This window comes from Alexandromys fortis, unplaced genomic scaffold (genome assembly GCF_014885135.2).
Source record: "Alexandromys fortis isolate MF-2015 unplaced genomic scaffold, M_Fortis_MF-2015_v1.1 scaffold_3, whole genome shotgun sequence".
Classification (NCBI taxonomy): Eukaryota; Metazoa; Chordata; class Mammalia; order Rodentia; family Cricetidae; genus Alexandromys; species Alexandromys fortis.
Window position 1 is genome coordinate 25,944,014 of NW_026067909.1, and position 10,598 is coordinate 25,954,611.

Sequence of the window (10,598 nt, forward strand, 5' to 3'; positions counted from 1 at the left end):
TGGAGAGCCAGTGTCCCATACCTTCAACGGGGTGAGCCTCTCCTGAGTCCGTGCTCGTACAGTGCCTGTCTCTCACCTTCAGCAGATAGAGATATTCCTTAGTGATATGGCTGGGTGTTGCTTTTCAGGTGCCCAAAGTCCAGGCAGGCTGGAGTTCCTGTCCCTCATCCTTCTGTATTGGGAAGAGGTCCTCAGTCAGAGCTCGCGGTTCTGATGCCACCTCTCAATGAGCTGGGTCTAAGCTCTGGTATCTCTTCTCCTGTCCCTGTATGGGTCTAACAGCGAGAGAATGGGGTCACTCTGGCTCTGAGGCAGGTCTTTTGTTCATTAGCACTGACTGAGATTGGTTTGCTGACTAGTGTTCCTCAAGCATTGTGTCGCTGGTGTCACTGGCCCCTGGGGCAGCTGCAGAGATATCCTGCTGACAGAGACCAGGTTTCTGAAGACCACACATGCCGCATCTGGCTTTTTCTGTGAGGATTTGAACTCAGCCCCCCACCCCCATGCTCTGACAACGCCATCTGCCCAGTGCCACGTTTAGTTCTTTTTTTAAATTAATTTTTTTACTCTATAACCCCTCTTTTTACACATGGCTTGTGAAGAAAGGGTTTTCTTTAGCCACACATATAGAAACATTTTAATCATAAGTCTCATTTCAATAAACGGGCTCTTCCAAAGATAATGATTTCTTATGTTTTAGATATGAGTGGTTTCCTGTTTGTACGCATTTGCGTACACTAGTGCTCTTAACTGCCAAGCTATCTCTCCAGCCCCAAATGGCTTACATTTGACCCACAAGAGAAACTAAACTTCTCTGGTAAAAGTGATCAACAGTTAGTGAAGGCTGCTAAGGCTGGAGAGGAACTGCTTTGAAATTGAAATGGCTTTAGGTGACCACCCCCCCCCACACACACCCTTAGGGTGAGCATTAATCTCACAAGGGTGAAGATAGTACCTAGTCCTTGGGCCTTACTGGGCTGAGAGGGCTTTCTTCTGTTGCTTTGGAAGGTTCTACAAACCTCCATCCAGTGCAGAGAAGGTTATTTTTCTTTTAGTTTTGAAAATTATTTCTAATTTTATGTCCTATTTATAATCCCAACCAACACTTTATTATTTGGTTGTTTGTTTGTTTGTTTAACTACTTATTTATTTTTGTTTTTTCTAGACAGGGTTTCTCTGTGACTTTGAAGCCTGTCCTAGAATCAAATCTTGTAGACCAGGCTGGCCTTGAACTCTCAGAGATCCGCCTGCCTCTGCCCCCTGAGCACTGGGATTAAAGGCGTATGCCACTGCCACCTGGCATCATTTCTTTAACTTTTATATTTAAAAAGTATTTGTTGTAGTTTTTTGTTTTTACATACCAACTACAGTTCCCCTTCCCTCCTCTGCTCGGGCCCCCTCCCCCACCTTCTCACCCAAGCACGCCCCCCTCCCCATGCATCCACTTCCCAGAGAGGGTAAGGCCTTCCCTGGAGAGTCAACAAAGTCTGGTACATTAAGCTGAGGCAGGACAAAGCCCCCCACCCCCACCCCACCCTTCATCAAGGCTGAGTAAGTTATCAGCTCAAGGGCTAGGGATAAATCCTGGTCCCACTGCCCTTGGGCCCACAGAACTGCCCAAGCCCACAGAACGCCAACCACCAATTTTTAAAGAACCAACAGTGTTGAAGTAGCTACTCTGCCCCGCCATATCCGAACCTGCTGAGGAAGCGCAGAGGCTGAGAGGAGGCTGGGAAACAGGCCTGGGCCGTTGCAGTGAAGGGTCTGATCTGACTGTGTGCACTCTTTTCTCTGTAGAACAAGACCAAAAGTTCAATATAATGGCTACGCAGGCCACGAGAACAGTAATGGACAAGCTTCATTTGAAAATCCCATGTATGATACAAACTTAAAACCCACAGAGGCCAAGGCTGTGAGGTTTGACACGACTCTGAACACAGTGTGTACAGTGGTATAGCCCTCAGTGCCCCCTAGGACCAATTCATAGCCATACCTCTGATGGACAAGCAGTAAAATCCTTTGGTGCCATATACCACCCTCCCTTCTACTCTTGCCTTGCTGCAGCAACCTTGGCCATCATCTGCTGGCATAACACAGTGGGAATCTCACCTCAGTCATGACCAAGTCTTCTGAGGCTAAACTTGCAAACACATCGTCATCGGGAAAGCGGATTATCAAAGCCTTGCTGCATCCGCCGGAAATCAAGATGCCAACACCGGCGAGGGCAAAGAAGACTGCGGAGTCGTAGAAACAGGTGGTCCTTCATGCCTCTGACTTCTGTGTCTCTGTGTGGCCAGAATGCCTTTGGATGGAGTCTTCTAAGCACACGGATACATCCTTCAGGTGCGGAGACAAAATGGTAGCGACTCGATACGTGTTTTGTGGTTTTCTTTTCCTTTTATCCCTCCTCACTGGACAAGAGTTCTCTACAAAAGAAACACCTTCCTGGAGAAAACGCCTTCTTGGAAGTGCACACGCGCTTGCCTGCTTCCCTCTGCCCTGCCTGAGACACAACACATTCGGAGGATCTTCAGGCTTCCCTGGGCACCCATCAATCACTAGGGATGTTTGCAGGTCTCACGAGTCAAGCCGTTCCATCCCAGAATTTTTGAATCTCAACATTTTGCACTAGGGTGTTAAGAATGACTGAGTCTGGTTTTTAAATAAACTATTTACACAGGGTTTATATACGCTATACATTGTACATAAGCATTTTCTCATGTTGTATTGTCAAACAGAAGATGCCACCATCAGTTCAGCTGGGTTTAAGGGGAAATATCCCCAGACAGGGCAGTTTGGAAAGGAGACTGTACTGTGAAGAAGTTATTTTTATTATCATTTCTGTTAGCCACGTTTATGTGTCAAATGCATTGCCAACTACGGTGGTTGAAACAAAGCCTTTTCTTTCTTTTGTTTTCTCTCCATCACGTTCTTACAACTGTTGTCTATGCCACACTAATTGGGAACAGGGGTCTCCAGCAATGTCTGTTTTCCATGTATCGATGTGAATAGTAATTTATTTTAGGTAGCTTGTGAACCCCCGGGTCTCAATTCACAGTGCAGTCTTTCTTTGCGGGTTGCTTGCTGTCTCTGTTCTGTAACATCACCTGCGCACACTGCCATGAAAGTCTATCTCACAGCCACACCCAAGCTCAGAGGAAATCAGAAGGGAATCCAAGTCAAAATCAGGATCAGAAGGGCAGGCATTGCTAGCACACCCTCGTGGTGAGCAGTTTTATAGATTACTTGCCTTTCTTGAAATTGTTCCAATGATTTCCAAACGTAAAATTCCTTATTGGTAGACTATCCATTATGGCATAAATAATCCAGGTGGCATGGCCCACAGGATAACAAACAGTCTGGAGAGAAGGCAGGGCCAGAGAAATGTCTGTAAGAAATTCAAAGAGAAGATCATGTTTATTTTTATTTATATTTGTTTGATAAAAGTATTTTTGGAAAGATGATGCTTATTTTATTATTTGATGTTTCATGCACAGCCAACACGGTAAAAATTTCCCCTTTGCACATCCCAGATTTGCACTGGCAGGTGGGTCCAGATGCCATGCGGACATTCTGTTTGCAGTGGTGACTACATTCATGCCTAGCTTTAAGACGGATGTATCTGTCTATCTGTGTGACAAGTAAATGCAGGACTTCCCAGAGGACCTGTGGGAAAGGAGCTTACTAGGATATCATATATATCGCTACTTTCAAGGTTCTGAATTCTGAGTATTCCAGAGGCCCCAATGGGCTACCTCCAGCCTGCTCTTCTTCCAAGGGCTGTCTGTCATATGTCAGGGCTCCTGACCTCTTCTGGTGATCCTCAGTCCACTGGGTCCCATGTTGCAGGAGCCCATGTCCTAGGAAGGGGCACCGGCACAGGTTCCTCTGGCCAAGCTGACATCCTTGGGGTTCTTCTAGGTAAACAGTGGTTCATTAGATCCCTGGGAAATTCAGATGATGTCATCAAGAATGTGCTCCTAAACACACACATTGAGCCAAAACAAAACAGAAAATGTCAGCAGGTCCAAGGACTGTAGTGCGCAAGGGAGAACAGGGTCACTATATATATATATTAGATGTATATAGAAATACACACACACGTATATATATATATATAAATATATATTGTATATATCTAAGTTTGAGTCACTCTGACTAGGTGCAAAATGCTGATTTTGGAGTCTAAACTAACGTCTCTGTCCCCACACCCTTGGCCTCTTGGCCATCCACTTACACGAAGAAGACAACTCAGACAGGGCATCCATACGTGCAAGGAGCCACATGATCAGACCAGTGTCGCTTTCCTTTGTGTGCAAACTGACTTCTAGCTACCAAACTGCATCAAGGTATTTCAGACCAACACACCATCACAGAGGGGCACTCTCACGTGAGCGCCTAGCCCAGTCCTTCCTAGAGTGTGTGTGTGTGTGTGTGTGTGTGTGTGTGTGTGTGTGTGTGTGTGTGCGCACGCGTGCGCGCGTGCACGTGTTTGGTGTTTCACCAGTCTCAGAGGCATTGAAGACCCAGCAGGACAGTCAAGAATATCTTCCTCAGTGAGGTCTTAGAGACTTTCCCTGAGGCGCCCAGAGCACAGTGAGGGGACACGCTATGTGTGACAGGTTATATGCTTCGAAGCTGTCAACTGTTGCTTGTCTTTGCCCATCTTGCCTTCAGGCTAGCTGCAATAATTTTTTTCTTCTGTAAAATATTTTGTAAACAACAACAAGAACAACAAAAGCTATTATTAAAAAAAGGGGGGGAAAGAAAGCTGGCATTATGATCAGGAAAACCATCCATCCATCCATCGTCGCTGCCCCGCCCTCCTGTCCCCTCCACACGCTGCTGTCACAACGTAGGTGCGGAAGACCTTTTTGTACAGAGATATATTTTTTATGAAGAATTTGTAAAATTATTAAATATGCTGTAATTTTTTGATTAATGTAGGTAAATTGTTAAAAAATAAATGTTTTTACAATGCAAAACTGTAATTTTCCCGATAATGTAAAATCACCCTCTCTAGCCAATTTTCAGTTCCAATCCTGTTCGACATGTATTAATATTAAAGCGGCCTGTTAAAATGAACAGTATCTTTTTTGTCAAAAGAAAAATTATAAAGAGAGTGTAACATAACCTGTGTAATGCCACCTATCTTTAAAGCAAATCAGAGTTCTAATTAAATATTTAATTTTAGATTTCTATTTTTGCGTGAATTTATTTTAACTTTACTGTTGTCCAGGGAAGTCTCTGGTGGGGCTGGGGGGACTGAACAGAAGTGTTTTCTCAGTAATCCTTTATAATAATTACGATGACGATCAATCTTTCTGCAAGCCAGGCCTCCCATCAGGGACTCCAACAGTCATTAGCACAGGAGGCTGAGGCAAGGCTTGCCTCAGGTGGTGAAGTGCCGGCCACACTGGCAGGAGGACCTGAGTTCCGTCCCCATCATCCCTCTAAGACAGGTGAGTGTGACGGGGCTGAAGGAACGGTTCTGGTTTTGCCTCCTCGGTTGTGCAATCTTTCTGTGAGCTTTGACAACCCTGAGAAGTGGCATGTCGGATGACTATGGGTGCCTCTACCAGCTCACTAAGTACCCCTCTAGAAGACAGCTCAGCAGATAGCCATCCTCACTGACAGCATGTCGCCACGGGGAGAACCTCGTCTTCTGGCTTCTGGGCTGAGAGATCAGGGAAAACACGCCTAAGCCTTCACTGATGGCCTCTCTGAATGAATGTCTGCTGGGTAAGTAGGAGGGCATGATAACACTGCCGAGAATGAAGATATTACACAAATGAATAACAACCAATAGTGAAACGCCGCCACACCAGCTTTTCAGTCAAGAGGCTTGGATCACCACCATCCAGCCATGCCAAGGCTCTCTGGGCCGTTGATTGCCCATGGCTGCCATGACTGGGAGTTGGCGGCATTGGAGACTTGAGTGGTTTGTAGAGAGGGTGAATGACACTCAGGGATCAAAGCAAGGCAAGCTTTGCTGTCCTGAGATAATGAGTAAAGAAGCAAGACTTCAGAAGAAACGCATTCACTCCTAGACACACGTATGGGCACACCCAGGTAAAGGTGAGTTTCTCTAGCTGTGACATCCTCATCTTTCACCACCTATGTCACACCCTTAATATCACGGTTCCCTTCTTTGGCAATTTCTTTGCTGAATGTCTTTGTAACTCTGTCTGTAAATCCCCCACACACACACACACACCCTTTGAGCTGCATGAAACTCCAAATTAAGACTCCTAAGACAAACAAATATTTGTTATTAGTTTAGAGCTCTTAAAATGGTCCTTCATGATGTGCCTGCCCTCCAGGACCATCTGATGGCCGAGGATGGAGCACAGCGGCTCTCCCAGCATCCGTGAACGCCTCCGAAGGGAAGGCACAGCATAGCTCAATCTTACTTAATTTTTTTTTCTACCAGCGCAACCCAGAAGTTGCCTGTGAGTTAGCAAATACCTCCTACCTCTGCAGCGTTCTTCCTGGGCAGTATTCTCTGTACAAGGTAGGCCTTCCAGCACCTGCCGAACTTGAACCAAGTACCTTGTCCTCTCTGTTCTCATGGCTGTGTGCTTTGACAAAGCACTTTTGGATTTGAGAGCCCAGTCCTGGGCTGCCCCTGTCACAGTGGGGCCACAGGCTTCCTGAAGCCGTGGTCCTCAGAGAGATGAGGCAGCTGATTGTTCTCTACCTTCATGGACTTGGTTTTATAGGACTACAGGGTTACCATGCTAATAGAAACTGGAGCAAAGCTGCCCGCGAACAGCCACAGCTCTGGTGGCAGTGGCTTCAGAAAGCAAGCACACGTCCTCCTTTGATATCAGCGAATCCATTCATCTTTGGAGTCCTCTCCCTGCTGCCAGTGCGCCTAGATGGACATGCGCTACCATTCACCACCTGTCCCGGGCCAGAGGTGACAGGACACTCACCATGATAACTAGGGCATTGTCCCAGGATCCAGAGTCCAAGCCACATGGCACGGGCATATCATATCTAGATAAACTTACCTTGATGTGCCCACTGTGATGGTGATTCTCGGTTGTCAGTGTGGGGACACCTGGAACTCTAACCCCAAATGGAGGGCACACCTGAGAAGGATTTTTGCATACTTTCAAGTCAGAAGATCCGCCTCTAATCCTGATCTTTGTACCCAAGAGACTTACACCTTTAATCTGGATCTTTTGAGCTGAGAAGACCTACCTCTAACCTGGGCCATGCCTCCTGCTGGACACCTATGTAAGGACATGGAAGAAGAAAAACTTTTGATGTTAGCCTGCTTGACCTCACTTTGCCATCAGGTCTGTTCCTTCACTGGCATTGGAGCCTGCTTCTCTGGAATTCCAGCGCATACCAAAGCTCAGCTGAGACATCCAGTCCTATGGACTGAATGACTCCTGGGTTCTTGGACTTTCTCTTCACAGCCAACCATTGTTGGAGTAGGTAGACCACAGCCTGTAAGTCATTCTGAGAAGCCTGTCCATATAGAGAGATTCATTTTCTGAGTCCTGTGACTCTAGAGAACCCTAGAGTGAATGCCCATACTTCACAAAGCTCTCTTCCTCCAGCTTCCCAGGTTTTATGACTTGTGCTTTAAGAGACAGCACCTGCAACAGATCCAGATAGAGACCCTCAAAGTGGTCTATCCACTCCAAACCCAGGCCCAGTTCAGGTGTCCACATGCACAGATACTGCCCAACCCTGGACCTGTAGTGATAGAGCTGCTCACAGTGGTTAAGAAGTCACAGGCACCCTCCAAGAACATTGAATATGTGAACATAGATATTAAACACTATAGTATGGTTTGATGTACACAAATATTGAGCCATATGTCTGTCATCCATCTGTATCACCTGTCAGTCTTATCATCACATCATCATCGTTCAGTCTCACCCACCTCTACCTGATACTTGTCATCCATGGAATCCTTTATCCCTTGTATATGAAAAACACAGTCTGAAGCCATCTTTGCCAATTGTTGCCTTGGACAATTCTTTTTCTGTTTCGTGTGTATTAATGTCTTTGTATCCCTTCAACTCGTCATAATGTATAATTAATTCTAAGTTCATTGTAGCTTACACTCTAAGATAATGGCTGTGAAACATGACAGAGTTCTAAACCAGCTCTGCTTTATTCTCTCTGAGAAATGGAAGCCCCATCTTCTAAGCTACACTTTTCCAAACTGTAGCCATGACATGACAGCATCTTGTTTTAGCTACAAAGTTGTGCCCTTTTCTCAAAAGCATCGGCTTATGAGGATTTTTGTAAATTCACTGGAAATACTCCCAAGTCAGTGAAGTTTGAAGACACCTGTTCTGAACCAGGTCAGTAGTCTATATCTTAGTGTTTCCCTGTACTTGGCGTCTCATTTCTGCATAGGCTGGTTGTCCAAGCCCATGCTGGACAGAGTGCTGGAGTCTCGGTCGTTGTCAGAGGCCCTAAGATGTTCAAGATACAGATGGACTAGAGGTGAATTTGTGGAGACACTCAGGCTCAGATGAGGTCCTGAGTGAGTGGGAGCAGGGATGAGATCAGTGACCTTATAGAGGAGAGACTGAGGCTTCTGTCCCTTCTCTCCACAGGAGGGCACAGTCAGTAGGACATCATCCAGAGGCAAGCTGCAGGTCCTCTCCTGACCTACCCATCGACACATAGAGTGCATCCATCATGTAAAGCTTAAGACAACCACAAGAGAGCATCCATCCCTGTCAGGATGATGCTGGATCAAGCAGGTCCTAGACAGACTCTCGCTCTTTGATCCTGGATGTCTGCCTCCAGAGCTGTGAGTACATACATTTCTTTTTCCTATAAACTTGATTATTGGATATCATCATAGGCACAAAACGAGGACGTAGACAATAGGTGGATTAGTTTGTCTGCAGTTTCTCGGCCTTCAAGGAGATGTATTAGAGGAAGGATGTAAGTGACAGGAAGCCTAGCCATGCCTGGCACTAACCTGGTGGAATTCAGTAGCTGGGATTTTAACATGTCCCTTGTAATCTGCTAAACTGGAGAAGAACCTAGAATGGAGCCAGATGAGTATCTCTAGTGGATTCTCCAGGCAGATAAAGTGCTCACCTACAAGAGCCTGAGTTTAATCCTTCAAACTTACAGGAAAAAGCAGGGCGTGGTAGCCTGTGCCTGTAATCTCAGTGTCAGGCAGGAAAGGCAGGAAGATCCCTGAGGCTTACTGAGAGGGCAGCCTAGCCTACTTGAGATGTTCCAGGCTAGTGAGAGATCTTGTATAAATTACTCTTCTATTGCTGTGATAGAGCACTGTGGTGAAGGCAACTTATATAGTTTCAGAGGATTAAAAACCATGATGGCAAAGCAAAAGAATGGTTAAGAACTCATATCATGATCTATAGCCATTAAGGAGAGAGAGAGAGAGAGAGAGAGAGAGAGAGAGAGAGAGAGAGAGAGAGAGAGAGAGAGAACTAACTGGGAATGGTGTGAGTCTTTTGAAACCTGAAGAGTTTCCCCCAGTGTCATATCTCCAACAAGGCCACACCTCCAACAAAGCCACACCTCCAACAAGGCCACGCCTCCAACAAGGCCACACCTCCCAATCCTTCTCAAATAGTTCTACTAACTGGGGCCCAAATACTTAAACATGCAAGCCTATGGAAGCCATTCTCATTCAAATGACCACAAACTCTGTCTCAAAATAAGTAAGGTTGACAGCACCAGAGGAATGATAGCTGAGGTTAGCTTCTGGCACGCTCAACACACATCTGTGTTTGCATGTGTACACACATGCAGGAAATATGTGCACAAACAAAAGAATATCTAAGCAGTAAATAACAGCTCTCTCTGCTGTGGGGATCTAAAACAAGACAGTCTCACATTCCCCTCTGTGAAATTCTACAGCCTAGCATGTACATCATTACCTCCCTAAGGAAATGATTGCTAATTCAAAACATAAACACCTGTGCCAGATGTTGGACATCTGTACTGGCCTCAAACACGTTCATTCCGAGTAGAGAAAGATGACCATGACTCAGCTTGCAATACTGCCTTGTGTCTTTGATCGCATGAACAAGCTGAGCCATGTGGGATGTGGAGATGAGCTCTGCACCCCTTGAAGGGCCTGGGGCCACTGAACTCCTCCTGTTTACTTAGAGTCCCATCTTTGTCTGTTCAGTTGTTCTCAGAAGTTTTACAGCAAGTGGACAAAGCCAAGTTGAAAAGCATTAATTTTTGCTTTTCAGGGAACCTTAAAAGTAAGGCAATCATGGAAAGGAAATTCTAAAAAAAGAAGTAAACATTAACCCGTCGATTTCAGTCACTGTGAGCAGAAACTGGGCCAGCTAAGGTTGGAAAGAATTAATCCACTTTCAGCATCTGCACTCTGTGGGCTGTTGATAAATCTGCCCTAGAAGATTTTTCTGACGAGGCAGAGCTCACCCTGATGAGTTTTCTGCAGCAGGCACTCTTTGTGATCCTGTCAGTTGTAAAATCAGTGTGGTTAATTCATGTTTATAGAGCAGCCACCCAATGTCCGAGCTCCTGCGGGGTTCATAGAGCCCAAAGCGAATGACACAGAGCCAGGCCCCCTGGAAACCACAGTCCAGCTGCAGATTTGGTTGCGC

The 10,598-nt window shown here is 45.8% G+C and overlaps 1 protein-coding gene across 1 annotated transcript in view; it reads left to right on the plus strand.

Moving 5' to 3' along the window:
• Window positions 1-2,102, plus strand: part of Csmd1 (CUB and Sushi multiple domains 1) — a 1,119,426-nt gene extending 1,117,324 nt beyond the window's left edge. Inside the window, exon 71 of the mRNA XM_050136505.1 lies at window positions 1,798-2,102. Within this exon, the coding sequence (XP_049992462.1) occupies window positions 1,798-1,957 (160 nt within the window). The 3' untranslated portion in view covers window positions 1,958-2,102. The remainder of the gene's footprint in view (window positions 1-1,797) is intronic.
• Window positions 2,103-10,598: the final 8,496 nt, after the last annotated feature.